Source organism: Myripristis murdjan, chromosome 10 (genome assembly GCF_902150065.1).
Source record: "Myripristis murdjan chromosome 10, fMyrMur1.1, whole genome shotgun sequence".
NCBI lineage: Eukaryota > Metazoa > Chordata > Actinopteri > Holocentriformes > Holocentridae > Myripristis > Myripristis murdjan.
In genome coordinates, this window is record NC_043989.1 from 7,317,322 (window position 1) to 7,330,899 (window position 13,578).

The following is a 13,578-nucleotide window of genomic DNA, read 5'->3' on the forward strand; positions in this document are numbered from 1 at the left end:
CTTTATTGTACAGGGAACGCTTGAACTGCACACGTTTATTGCTGTCTATTGAGGGAAAGTGAAGAGTTTTACTCATTGTTTCCTCACTTGGTGCTGCATTGCTCCAGCCACAAACTTTGAACTGCAGCTGGCATCCATCCCTAATTCTGCACCCACCTAGCCTCTCAATGTGTGCCCTAGATTGGTCATTAAATCACTTATACGATAAAATGAAACTTTAATGATCTCTGTGGGGAGGACAGGAGTGTGGTTATTTCTTATTTTATGACATCTTTTAAAACTGATATTTTTGGGCATTTCTGCTTTATTTGATAGTGATAGCAGAGAGAGACAGGAGAGGCCGGGGAGAGAGAGGGGACAACATGCAGCAAAGGGCCTGGGCTGGAATTAAATCCAGCCTTTGATAATAATATAGCAGAAAGGGGTTATACATAAACATATGCAGCTGATGAACAGTCAATGTATGAAATGTATGAGATTTAAAGCATTAGAGCATTATAACAGTGTACAAAGAAACAACAGAGGAACTTAATAGATGACGTAATAGAAATCTGAATATAACAGAGTAGCATTTATTTTTAATTATATTAGGAGATTATGTTGAAAATATGAAATACATCCAGTTTGAAAAAAAAAAAAAAGCTAACAACAACAGGTGATTAAAAAGATAATATGTATGCAACATATAACAAACAAGAAAGATGTAGGAATATGAAGGTGACCAACTTGTGACCAACTTGTCCAATTTAATGCAGTTCAATGCAGCAGCTCTGCCATAAATTCTACCTTTTAAGAAAGTTTATAATGTTCAGTTTTTGTTGACATTGTGTAAATTTAATTCTGTGTTTTATTATTGAGGTTGTAGTTTGCAGAGGTCGTGCACTGGACTACATTATACTGAGAGGTGTTTCTATTGTTTTTGTCCTCCTTATTTATATGCAATAAGGGAAGACAGAATAGAAAACACCTCTCAGTAAAATGCAGTCCAGTCCAACAGCAGCACTAACTATGAGCTCAATGCCAAACATAGAAGTGAATGAACACCTCTGTTACTGTGACAAAAAGAAAACCTGAGTGTTATAGGCAGCAGAAAAGGAAACTTTATGCCAGAACAGCTGGATCGTATTGTGTTAGATTATACAGGTGGACCTAATGAAGTGCCCACTAAGAGTGTGTGACCCCTGTGGGTGTCATTTCACAGCACCATCTTTTATCCACTGAGACATACAGGATCAATCAGTTTTCTGTGGTTGGACATAGCTGCCATTCCAGGGGAGCAGAATATGGCAACGTTTCTGTAAGCCTCTCTGGAGAACATGTGGGTCGTGTAGATGCTTGTCTGAATCGGGACTGGGTTGTAGCCAAGGCATCTTTGGCCATAAGAATAACTCAAAACAAGGACTGAGGTAAAAGTATGCTTCACTGAAATTTTAAAACATGACACTCTGTTTTTGTTTCCATTATTGTGACACTATTCCCCCAGGTAAATATTAGTGCATTTTTAAAACTTGTCAGCACTGGAAAGGACCATAGGTGCCTGAACCTAACATGAGAACAAAAGCTCCTATATGGTATAGCCAGTCTATGTTTTATCTGTTATATTAAAATTATTTCCTTTTAAGGGCACCTTAATGAGAAAATCCCTTTTAGGTGCCCACTTGCCATTGAGGGATAAAAGACTGTTCATTCACTGGCTGTTTGTCCAGTTACTGGTTTGTGGCAACTCCGATGGTAAAATCATTATGTGACACATGAACACTAGACACTAAAAACCTCATGAGTGAAAGAATAAACACTAGCATTGCATCAATTAGTGGATTTAGTTAATAAAAATTTGTCAGCATCAATAGATGTTTGCTAGTTGAATTTATCTTCTTTAGTTCACTAAGTGTGCTTTGTTTCGTAAGTGTAACAAATGAAATTTGACTGAATAATTCAACTATCTCAATCAATTTGCACATTCTTGGCAGCTGCCACTGATAAGGAACTTTAACTTAAGAATGTATGGATGTTCTTAAGGTGAAGTGCCGAAATATTTTTGCACATTTTATCTGAGCATCAGGAAAATGGAGCAGTATGTCAAAGGAAGGAGGAAATCTGCGATTCATCTTTCCAACCATTTTATTTATTTATTTTTATTTAACAAGCCTTTTTCATGCACCCTGATGCAACTTTGCAGGTCGTGTAAATTACCTTTTAAATGTTTTCACCCAGAGAGCAAGAAACCTTGAACTTGTTGATGCCAAAGAATGCAGGGTAAGTCTCCTTAAAAAACATTCCCTCTGGTTAAATTACTATGTCATTACCCAACATGCTCAGACTCCTAATCTGCCTCCAGGACTGGGCATATACATTCTGAGAGAGCAGAGACTCAGGGAAAAAAAAAAAAAAAAGGGACATACCCAAATGCAGAATTATTCTCTTGGAAAGGACAAGGCGTTCTTAGACCAAGAACATCATGTTGTTTCAATGAAGATGATGGGAACCAAATGTCTTCAGATAAAAACACAAGAATAAATGCATTCCAGGAATAATAACAGGGTAAAGGGCCCCTGTACTTACATGGTGTGTTTATATGTATTTGCAAGTGAACAAAGACTACTACTTTAGACTATGCAGTATTATAAGCTTATCTCCAGTCTCATAGTATTGGCTTAGAAGTATGTCATTAACTATATCAAGTATGTCCTAAGGGAAAATACATAAAGCAATATCAGAGGTTGAGCAGATGAACTGTTGGCAGAGTCTCTAATGAGCCAAGCAGTGATGTGACTGTGCAGAGCTGAATTTACTGTAGTTTCTTGAATATTTTCTCCTCAGCAATCGCCATTTTGAACAATAGAAAAGAAGAACGTGCAAACACTCGTCCAGGAGTTACTGCAATATTCCTCCGCCAACTTCTGGTTCACAGGTTTGCATGATTTGACAGCAGCAAGGCCGAGCGGGGAAGGCGGGGCGCTGCTGAGTCTGAAGTGAGCATCTCTGGGAGATTTCCTGCACATCCCTGCCCTGATCAGAGCATCGCTGTCCTGGCACAACTTCCTCTGCTTCCTTAGCGCTCTTGCAATTTGCTTCCAGTACAGTTCGGCGCTAGAAGCATACAGGGGACAAGCATTTGGTTTGGCGGTGTATTCACAGCTGAAGCTCTTGTCTCCTTTCCTGCAGTTCACTCCAAGGGTGAAAAGGTCCTCACCTGTTGCAACCCAAGTGCACTGCGACTTGTCTTTGGCGACCAGTTTCCCCTTAACTGGCAGCGGCATGACTGGGTGAGGTTGCCGACCTCTGCTGTCTCTGTCTTTTCTGTCCGCTCTTCCCTTCCGCCCGGTGCCCTTCTGAGAGCTGCTCATCACCAGCTGCTGGGAGATACAGGCCAGCACCAGCAGGACAGTGAAGTTGGTGAGCAGAGCCATGAAGCAAACACCTCTCCAAAACCCTGAGAGAGGATAAACAAGCAGTCGACCCATTAGGTTACTCACTCATAGAGTCCAACACATGCCAACAAAGACCATGCCCCTACTTTTCAGCATTAGTAGGCTTCACAGAGATCTGGATTTGGGGTTTAGTTTCTCTTTAACTTAAATGCAACTTCAGTTCCGTGCAGCTTATACCAAGATCAGACACAATATTTCTGCCTGACACAATCATCACCATTTCGGCTTAGGCATTAGGCATTAGGCATCAGTGCAGTATAAATTGTTGTCATGTTTTGCTGTACTACACGTTTGACCCTGACCTTCTTCCATGATGCAGCTGATTGTGCAGGCGGGTCGACAAATCATCATTATGGCAGTCAAATACACATTAAGAAACATGTCAAAGGGGTGCTGCACTGGCTGGCAAAAATAACAACAAAAAATTGTGACATCTTAGACTTTATGTAAGTGGGGCATGGATGGCCCAAATGACAAATCTCAATTCTTGGAACTTGAGCGAATAATAATCTTAGAAATGTGTTGGCCATGAAAAAAATGTGCCAAATTAGTTTAGTCTGACCCCAGAATTTGTGTTGGAGTTCCATTGTAGAAACATCCAGTGCAAAGCCAGGATTGATTTTGCAATATCATTTAAAAAGTTACAAATGAGTTTGGTGACATATAGGAACAATCAAAGTTTCACTTGCAACCTGCAACTAATCACACAAAAGCTGCATTAGCCTATGTAAAGCCCCCCTTAAGAAAAAAAAAAAAAAGATTCAGTGTGGTGTAATACATTCTTGAAGGATGCAAATATACTCATATACTCTGTTACTATTTATTTTTATGTGATGAGTTGGCTCTGTGAAGAACATTAAACTGTGCAGCCTGTGTGTTTGTATCAGAGCAGAGATGTAAATTTTCAATTTTGATATTATGAGGCTATGACTGACCATCTACAGTGATACCATAGGAGATAAGTTCTGTATAAAACTGATATTGAGTAACACACTATAATACTACAGCAAAATGCTGACACTTAACTATTGAGTGAAACAGATAGCCTATACTTCTGTACATTCCTATAGAAATATTATAGGAATATTACATTAATACCATAGGTAGTAAGAAAAAAGAATACCATTAACTCACTACAAACTCAGACCACATGTCACTGTAGTATAATTATAGATACTACAGAGATACCACTGAAAGTGAAAAATAAATGCTATAAGTCACTACAGAAATATAAAGGGACTTCTATAGGAGGTGAAGTCATTAACTTTTTAGTTTTAAGCACCTTTCAGAATATTATAACGACTCAACAGGCACACAAGCTAAAATATAATTAGGCCGAAGAATTGTTAGACCTGTATCATAATTTTACTTATAGTAATTCCAGTGATGATTCCTCAGACAGCGTAGGCCCATAAGCATATTTTTGGAGCACTGAAGTGATTTCTCATTAGGATCGCCACAGGCTTATTTTAGCAGAAAAATTACTTTATTGATTTTAAATAGGCTAGTGTTTTTTGTGGACTCACCTGTTGCTTTTAGATGGGAAACTGTTTTCCGTGGTGACACCTGAGAGCTGAGAGTCTCCTGAATAGTTTACATGCATCTGGCTACCGGTGCTGTTGCACACCCAATTCAGCAGAAACACACTCCTCCCCCCTCCACTCACACACACACACACACACACGCACACGCACACGCACACGCACACGCACACGCACGCACACTTGGAAGGTTTGGGCTTGGAAATGTTTTTCATTGCTTTGTCTCAGTCAAACAATCTTACTTCATCGACTGATTCATGTAAGACTTTCTGGTTATAATCACATAGTAAGAAACTTCATGTGTGCAAATTTAAATCAAATGTCCAGGGTCAAATTACATAATCCTGAAATAATTTATCTTTGAAATCCATCAGTCATCCGATGATCTACCGGTGCAGCGATGTGACTGGGCGGCAAAAACACGCGCTCACGAAACCTGTTGCACTGTGCGCGCAACACGAACACACGCGCCCATGCACTCGCATCTCTCAGGCGATTTATTCATCAGTTTATTCCAACATTGTTGACATTGTGCAGCTTTGTTGTCGGTGAGGTGAATATATTGTAATAAACATAAAATCTTGTATTCACACTGCTATTCAGACTTCAGACATTTAGAGATAGTAGAGGAGCCACAGACCTAAAGTTACCTGACTGTTTGGGCAGGCTGCCTGGCTTCAAGGAGTTTCACTTCTTTAAAGATGTAGCTTTTAAAGTATTTACCCTGCTTCAAACAAATGCAAATAAGTCAGATTTTTTTTCTGTAAAAGACTAAAACCATCAGAACATCTGTTGATATAGTAAGCCAAACACAGATCTAACCAAAACTATGTATGAGACAGGACAGATGTCCTTACAGCATGAATTCACTTGCAGATTGAATTTGGTAATGTATATGGGTAAGTAATGTCACAGCGACACCCAATGGTTTGATAAAGAATTGCAATTAACGTCTCAAAAGCGCTTAATTGTTCACCCTAATACTATAGCCTAATACTGGGTACAGTGTTTACCTCAGCATTGAGTTCAAAGAAGTTAATACTTTGTTATTTCCTGTCCTTTCACTATTATATTTGAATAGTATCTTTCTAACCTCTGCTATAGGATCATTGTAGTTATTTTCAGGCAGCAACATGAACCTCACTGACACAGAAATTAAGAACCAATGTTTATTCATTGCATAAAAAAAATCTCACATTTATTGTTCCTGTCAAACACACCAGCAGTTGAACTACTGCCTTTTGGATCAAACCAAAGCCCTTTGTCGCTCCCAAAATGTAATACTCAAAGCTTGGCTTAAGTGAAAAAAAAAAATGAAAATTGAAATACAAGTAAACAAACATAAATGCAAGTAAGTGACAACAATGGCTTGCCTGGCCTGCGTCCAGCATATTGCTTAAAAGGTTTCTGGAGCAGCAGAAACCATGTCACAGGTTAAAGTACTAGTTCTACCACTTCATATATGTGTTAAGTACTATTGTATATGAACCATTTTGCAAAACAGCTGTCAAACCTGAAAAAGAAGTCAGGTAGTAGTTTTCTCCCAGTTGTGACACAAGTTGTGAACAAACATTTCAGACAACAATGGCTCCCAATAGATAATACGTGTAGGGGTTATAAACACTGCCAGGAGTTGTCTTTGTCTGGCAGTTGTAGCAGTACCATCCATTCCCCTGCAGAGGGCGCTAGAGTTCTTCTACCATTGACTGTCAAACTCCTGATCTGGAAATCCCAAGTGCCGCTTTAATCAGACTTGTGAAGATATTTTCATCAGAATTGTAAATCTGTGAATATAACAGAGGGGAAAATGCTTAATATAGCTGAAAATTATGTGCGTCAGTAACATATTGAGCAAAGAAGAAAAAGACCAGAAAGTTTGCAATTTTGCTTCAAATGCTCAAGTTATCAGGTATTCCACAGCATTGTTTGATTAGTTGTAAAACAACATTGTAAATAATATATGTTAATGAAGAGGCTGATTATTTTTGCTACTCACCTTTCTCATTAATTCTTAAACCAGCCAATGACGAAGGCACAGACGCCTCGGAGTGACTTCCAGCAATACTGCTCAGCCAACTTCCTAGCATTGCTTTGCACAGGGGGTTTTGGAGAGGGTTCTTTGCTTGGTGGCACTGGATCAGGGTCTGTGGGTCCAGGACTTGGTCTGTCTGCTGGTTTCGGTGGAGACGGCCTATTTGGGTCTTCCCATGGCCGAGAGAAGGAGGCTGAAGAGAAGACCATCTGAGACTCGTCAGTCGCCCTTCTGCACATCTGAGGTTTGATCGTCCTGGGTGCCTGGCAGGCGTTCTGGAGCTTCCTCAGGCCCCACATCATCTGGGAAAAGTAGTGGCGAGGGTTGTTGTTGTAGTTACGACACATGGCAGGCTTGCCTATGTACTCACACCAGTAAGACCTTTTGTTACTCTGGCAGGATATCCTCAGCCTGGTGTATTCCCTTTGGCCGGTTATGATCATGGTGCACTTGTCCTTGGCCTTGGTTTGGAACTGGATGGGATCGTCCCAGATGTTTTTCCTCCTGCCGGTCTCGCCCTGAGCCTCTGCTGGCCAAAGGCAGCAGGCAAGCAGCAGCAGCAGAGCGCTGATCTGAGTCCACATGGTTTCAGATGAGTGTGAGAGGAGGAGAGTGAGAATGCACAAGCCAAGGGTCCCGCCTGCTATTTATTGGCTGAGCACACAAAGAAGGAATTCAGGTGAAAAAAACCAAAAAAAAACCCCCAAAAAAACAACAACCCAGACTAAAAGAAGCCGGCTGGTTTTGGGGAGGGAAGTCACCGCCTCTCCACAGTGACACCATCAGTTGTGGTTTTCTGGTTACAGCCACATGTGAAGCAAAATGGGAAGTCGACACTGATGCACTCACGTTTCCCCAGGTGTTATATATAGGTAGAGTCAAAATATATGCTGTAATGCAGTGGTTTTCAATCTGTTTGGTGTCAAGAACTCCCAAATTGATACCCATCAGACTGAGGACCCGAGTTGTAGAAGATGTAGTGTCAGGAATCCTCATCTGATAAGATTTATTTATTCCATAACTGTCGGTATTGTAGATTGGCAGATTAACAGTGAAGAGAAATGTCATTCTTATATATTCTCCTATTGGGCTAACTTCTAGTCACTGAAACAACAGTGAAATTAATTATTTTTCTGGGGACCCTGTGGAACCACCTCAAAGACCCCTGAACGTCCCTGGACCCAGGGTTGAACATGAAAATTACCCCTTGAGAACTCAACTTTGGCAACTGCAAGAAGTTTCCCACAAAGAGGCTGATGCAGTTTTACCTCCAGAGCGTTTATGTAGCATGTAAACGTAAAGGTTTTGGATAATTCTACTGTTTACTAAGTGAAATTCAATTTTAAAAAAGTTGTGTCTCAGAATATACTCATGCGGGAACACGAGGTGTACCCATCAAGTTGCTGCTTGTTTTAAAGGCAGTTGGGGTTCGCAACCATGCAGCATAACCTATCATTTCCTTCCAAACATAAACACAATCAGACTGTGCTGCCATGAAGAGGCAAGAGTGAAAGTCTCTCTCACAGAGGCACCTCTCACATGAATAAGTAATTACAGTGTCAATTAAGCCAGAACACAAGTAGCCCATAATATAGTAGGTGAGTTTAGACATTTAGACGTAGTTTAGAGCACCAGACTGGGGGTGGGGAGTTGGGGTTAAGACTTGTCTTAAGCTGCCTTATTTTCCGGGCAATCAATCCCATCTGGGGGGAAAAAAGGTCTCATTGTGACTGATGAGGCACCAGTAATTGACACATTTCTAGCAGCTTTAGCCATAATACGTGGAGTGAAAAGAATTGGAGAGGTTTTGCGAAGCTGTAAATAATTTTTTTGTCCTCTTTTTTGTCATGGATTTTAGACGGAGGGTGTCTTATTTTCAAGTGAAATCCTGCAGAGCTCTGCACTCCCATCCTGAGCTTAACACCAAATGAATGTTGTTAGCTCTTAATTTTTTCATTCCTCGCCTCCTGCTGTGTTTCTGTCCCCCAGGGTCTGCACACTGCAGCATACACTGGAATTGATGTAGCTACCCCCTATGCTAATTTGTTGTATGTTGTCCAATGCAGTGTATGATGTGTGTGTGCTGTTTTCTAGGCTGGAACTCCTCAAACACGTTTCACAAAATGGTATTATGTATATTATGTGTTCCATTTTGTAAGTGTTTACATTCAGAGCATGAGTGGCCTGGTGGGAATAGAGGCCCAAATCCTGCCAGTGTTATTGCCCAGCTAAAGGTGGATTTTCCAAAATGTAACCAGTACAGAGCTCAGTGAACATGAATTAGTTGTGAAATTCCCTGGAATGAAACATCATTACAATACCATCTGAGCAAGGCTTTTGATGTCTAAGTAAACACAATAAAAAGGAAACTTTCTCTTGACCATTCCTTCTGTTTTGGACCAGTTTGTCCTCGTATGTCTCATATTCAAGTGTATTCAGAGGGAGGAAATGAGTTGGCATGTGGTTTTGCTGGTGGTATTTCTTCACATACTGCTTGGTGCCTGAGAAACCTCAGAGCGGAGCTTATAGGAGGAGATAATCATCTCCTATTCAAAATAGCTGACCAGTAATGCAGCGCGGTGCATTCTGGCCAGCAGTGGCAACGCTGCATAAGAATGTGTGGTCTGGTGTTAAATTCTGAATTTGCCTCATGAACAGCAGGATTGTCACATGTTAGGTGTCACTTGCCCAAATGTGAAGAAGTGATTTGCATCAATCACACACACACACGCGCGCGTGCGTGCGCAGAAGAACATGTGCACACAAATAACACCACACATTTTCTTCTTTGTCTCTGTAAACCCACACAAAAATATGTATTTTTTTTTATTATCTGAATGTATAAAACATTACACATGATAACTGACTTAAAACACACCATCAAAAAATAGCGTACAGCCTCTTAACCTTCTTTCAAACTGCAGATGTCAATGTAAAATTGGAAATAATGACAGTGGAGACAACAGCAAACTGAGTTTTAAAGTTTATTCACAATTTGTACACTCGCTGTTCACCACCACATAAAAAAAGTTTCTCTCCAGTGGCTCCATCAGTGCCCAACTATGGAGCATCACAGTTCAAACCAGTTACCACTGCATCTGTCCTGATGGATCCATCCAGGTTTTAGATACGAGATACCTGGTTTAAGCACTTAGTAAAACAGTGTGTGTAATAATCATAGCTTTTCCCCCCAGGATGGGTCATATACAGACTCTGTAGTACAACACTAAATCAGTGATAGTCCTGTCAAAGTGCACACACTGAGGAGATACTGTACACCGTGAAAACCGTCCATCTCAACAGGTGGATCATGGTATTGAAATGTGATTTCCTCAAAACAAGTGAAAAGCTGCTGACTGATCTTGTTCATACAGGGGCCATTTTTAATTTACATCACACTTGGGGTGGAAGCCCCTACCTAGGTGAATACACAATAGAAAGGACTTATTAATAAAGACAAATTGGCATGGAAGCTGGCCCATGACCACACTGAGTGGTCACTGTACAGCTAAAAATTGACAAGGAATCCTTCTGTTTTTCTGTGTGTTTTGTTTGTTTTGATGTAGTTTCAGATTCAGAAGTTGCCAGCATGAATGGCAACAGGATAAAAACCTTTTAGCCAAAAAGTTAATCCTTTTTTCAAATTTAAATCCATTTATTTAATAATCATTTCAGTGGGGAATATCATAGATGTCCAGTTCACTTGTATAAAGTGCATTTTGATATTTCTAGGCACATTTTCCTGCTTTGATGGTGATGTAAATTCAAAATGGCCATTGTGGGAACAAGGTTCATGAGGTGAGACAGTTTCTCTAATTTAAGCTGCAAATTAAAGGGTAGCAAAAGCTCTGCTGAAACACATTAGACAGTTTTGATACTAGTAGGTCAAACCACCTCGTTTCAAAATGTTGTCACTTGTTTCATAAAATCATAAGATCATGTGAAAGCGAACTGAAGTTATCTCACACATTGTGGCAGATTTTAACTTGTGTTCTTTAAAGTTTAAGACTATAAATACCAAATTACTTTTACTCCTTGCAAACTGGTTGTTTGTAATGTTGTACAAACAGAAGCCAATTCTGCGGTTGCACCTGATTTAAGTCACAGGCGATCAGCCAAACTCCTACAAATGCTGCAGATGGATGTGGTTTTTCAGTGTACATGGACACCATCAGTTGTGTAAACCATAAAGCCTTCTACTGGGTTTCTGCCAGTTCACTGACAGCACTCACTTGTCCCATGAACCGATTGTCTAATTTCCTCAGTCGTTACAATGCTGGCAGCAGCTGCGAATGCACATCTAACCTGTAAACAATGAGGGGAGATGGGTGGGATCATTGGATTGGCTTGCCCAATGCATTAATGATGGTCAGACTTGACTATGTCTCAGCCATCTGTGGCCACCAGACATATTAAGCAACAAAAATAAAAAAAGAGAAAAAAATAGCTCTTGAATACATTCACTCATTCCATAGATTCCAATGTATCCATAGCTACTATGGGGTTAAAAAGCAGAAACAAGATTTAACAAGCATTTAATTAAAAGAGCACTAAGACCTGAGACCTACGGTAAAAATAGGATTTGGCTTGAAAAGCAGTTCTCCACTTTAAAAGTATCACCTCTATGAAAGCAAGAAAGATAGCAATTAAAACTGACATGTTAGTGAACTCAACATGATACTGTAGTTTGCATCATTGTTAATCAATTAGTCTGCTAAGGATCCACCTCTATGTCTGACACTGCTTGTCATGTGTGTGAAATATTCAGCTGTCATGCTCTGACTTTTTATCATTTTAATGGCAAAATCCACTCTAAACACAGTAACACTGTTAAAAATGTCTACTGGTAATGCTGTTTTTTTTTTTTTTTTTTTTTTTTTAATTATTATTCCCTCAGATAACTGGCCAAAGTTAAGCTGGGTGAAGTCATACCAAGATATTTCCAGCAGCTAAAATGAAGTCAGATTTTGGTGTAATTCTAAATCCTTTCAACATTCAGCAGGAAGAAATCCTAAAGAGGAAACTCATCTCTCTGCCTGTTTCCTCTTTCCGACAGTAGCCTCAGTCGACCAGAATGCATTGCAGCCAGACTGCAGTCTGAGTAAGGGACACAACTCTTGCTTTTTCTCAGCTGGAAAACTTCTCGCTCACAATTTCTTTCAATATTTCCCACAGCTCAGTGCATTAAGGTCATGGCCCCTTCTCTCAACAGCCATGAATTACAACATTTTGTCACAGAAAAATACTGACCATCACAGTTTGGTGATATTTAACAGTGTAAAAGCATCCAAGGGTGGATTCTGCCTTTTAAGAAAGAGCACATCTGTCAAAACGCCGTGGTAAAACATACTTTTGCAAGGCAGCCAGTCATTTGCAGCGCGCCTCGACCCGGCAAAGACGGCAAACCCCGGCTGTCATGTGATATTGTAAACATATAAAAAGTCATGCTAAAATTCCTCGTGTTAATCATAAAAATACATCCATGAACCACCTTGTTGCTATATTTTTCGGCTTGGTTAGAATCATCCAGTTCTCATCTCAGTCATTAAAGTACCACACACCACCAACTCACACACTATCGTTAAAAAGGATGCGTCATTTGCAGCAAAGCAGTTTGTCCTGTTTCAGAAAAAAAAGAAAGCGCTTTCCTGATACTTTTAAACACACCGAATGTAAATAACATGTACACTATCATGTCAGTATGCGTCCTACTAACTTCTGCGGTGCTGACAAACTACCCGGGAGACACATCCGTTTTAAACGCAGGAGAACAAAAGTCAGGTTTCTCCTAGCAGCTTGCCATGTCCTTCAGGTGACGTTTGAGCCACTGTTTTCGAAAGCACAAACAAGTACATACAAAATGAGCATAAACAGGCATTACAGTTACTGTCACATCCTCTCGCTGAACAACTTCTCAGCTTTGTTTTGTGTCCAAACAAATGTAAACGCAGACACTACGGTCTTTCGAGAAAAAAAAAAAAAAAGCAAAAAAAAAAGCAGAACAACACTGGCTCAGATTAACGCCGAGGGAGAGGGGCTTGATGTCGGTGTCCTGCAGGGCGCAGTGTCTCTTTTTGAAGGGGGAGGGGAGAGGGGGGGCATGCGGCTGTGTAGAGGCTTTGATTGGCCAGGTTGGATTCAGCTGATCACTGAAGATAAGATGGGAGAAACACCAAAAGAGCGTCTTGTCGTCTTCTTCTGTGGTATGGAGACCGGCTTTTTTTTTATCTTCGTCTGGTCCGAGGGGAAGTGAGACGAATGGCTTCAAAATAGATGAGACCAAGCAAAATGTTCCGGTTAGAAACACAAAATATACCGGTGTGTTCATTCATTGCAGTATGCATTGTGGTACTGATGCTTTATTGTCCCAATTTAAGACATCAAACAACATCAAAACTATTCTCAATGCCCTATATCCACCTCAAATAATTTAGCCACATATTACATCTTTAATTTCTTATTTTTCACATGAAAGAATATCATGAGGTGGCATAATATCACTTGTTTTCACTGCAAATCAGCTTTTTTTTTTTTTTTCTCAATGCAGACAAGTCTTAATACAGTTGAATCTAAA

The 13,578-nt window shown here is 40.2% G+C and overlaps 3 protein-coding genes across 3 annotated transcripts in view; all 3 read right to left on the reverse strand.

Moving 5' to 3' along the window:
• Nucleotides 1–2,103: 2,103 nt before the first annotated feature.
• On the reverse strand, nucleotides 2,104–5,020 carry fgfbp1a (fibroblast growth factor binding protein 1a). Its single transcript, XM_030062114.1, has 2 exons — nucleotides 4,958–5,020; nucleotides 2,104–3,433 (listed from the first exon to the last, which is right to left on the reverse strand). Exon 2 carries the CDS (start codon nucleotides 3,408–3,410, stop codon nucleotides 2,817–2,819), a length of 594 nt encoding a protein of 197 aa, XP_029917974.1. The 5' UTR covers nucleotides 3,411–3,433; nucleotides 4,958–5,020; the 3' UTR covers nucleotides 2,104–2,816.
• A 1,165-nt stretch (nucleotides 5,021–6,185) lies between these two features.
• fgfbp2a (fibroblast growth factor binding protein 2a) lies at nucleotides 6,186–7,588 on the reverse strand. Its single transcript, XM_030062235.1, has 2 exons — nucleotides 6,969–7,588; nucleotides 6,186–6,756 (listed from the first exon to the last, which is right to left on the reverse strand). The coding sequence occupies exon 1, from the start codon at nucleotides 7,586–7,588 to the stop codon at nucleotides 6,977–6,979; it is 612 nt and encodes a 203-aa protein (XP_029918095.1). The 3' UTR covers nucleotides 6,186–6,756; nucleotides 6,969–6,976.
• Nucleotides 7,589–9,975: 2,387 nt separating this feature from the next.
• The window catches only part of prom1a (prominin 1a), a 92,382-nt gene continuing 88,779 nt past the window's right edge, over nucleotides 9,976–13,578 (reverse strand). The window contains exon 26 of the mRNA XM_030062357.1: nucleotides 9,976–13,266. The gene's annotated coding sequence lies outside the window, so the exon portion shown is untranslated. The remainder of the gene's footprint in view (nucleotides 13,267–13,578) is intronic.

What these genes read in the sequence shown, in the direction of transcription:
- fgfbp1a (XM_030062114.1), bottom strand. Translation starts at nt 3,410, where the DNA reads ATGGCTCTGCTCACCAACTTCACTGTCCTGCTGGTGCTGGCCTGTATC.
- fgfbp2a (XM_030062235.1), bottom strand. Translation starts at nt 7,588, where the DNA reads ATGTGGACTCAGATCAGCGCTCTGCTGCTGCTGCTTGCCTGCTGCCTT.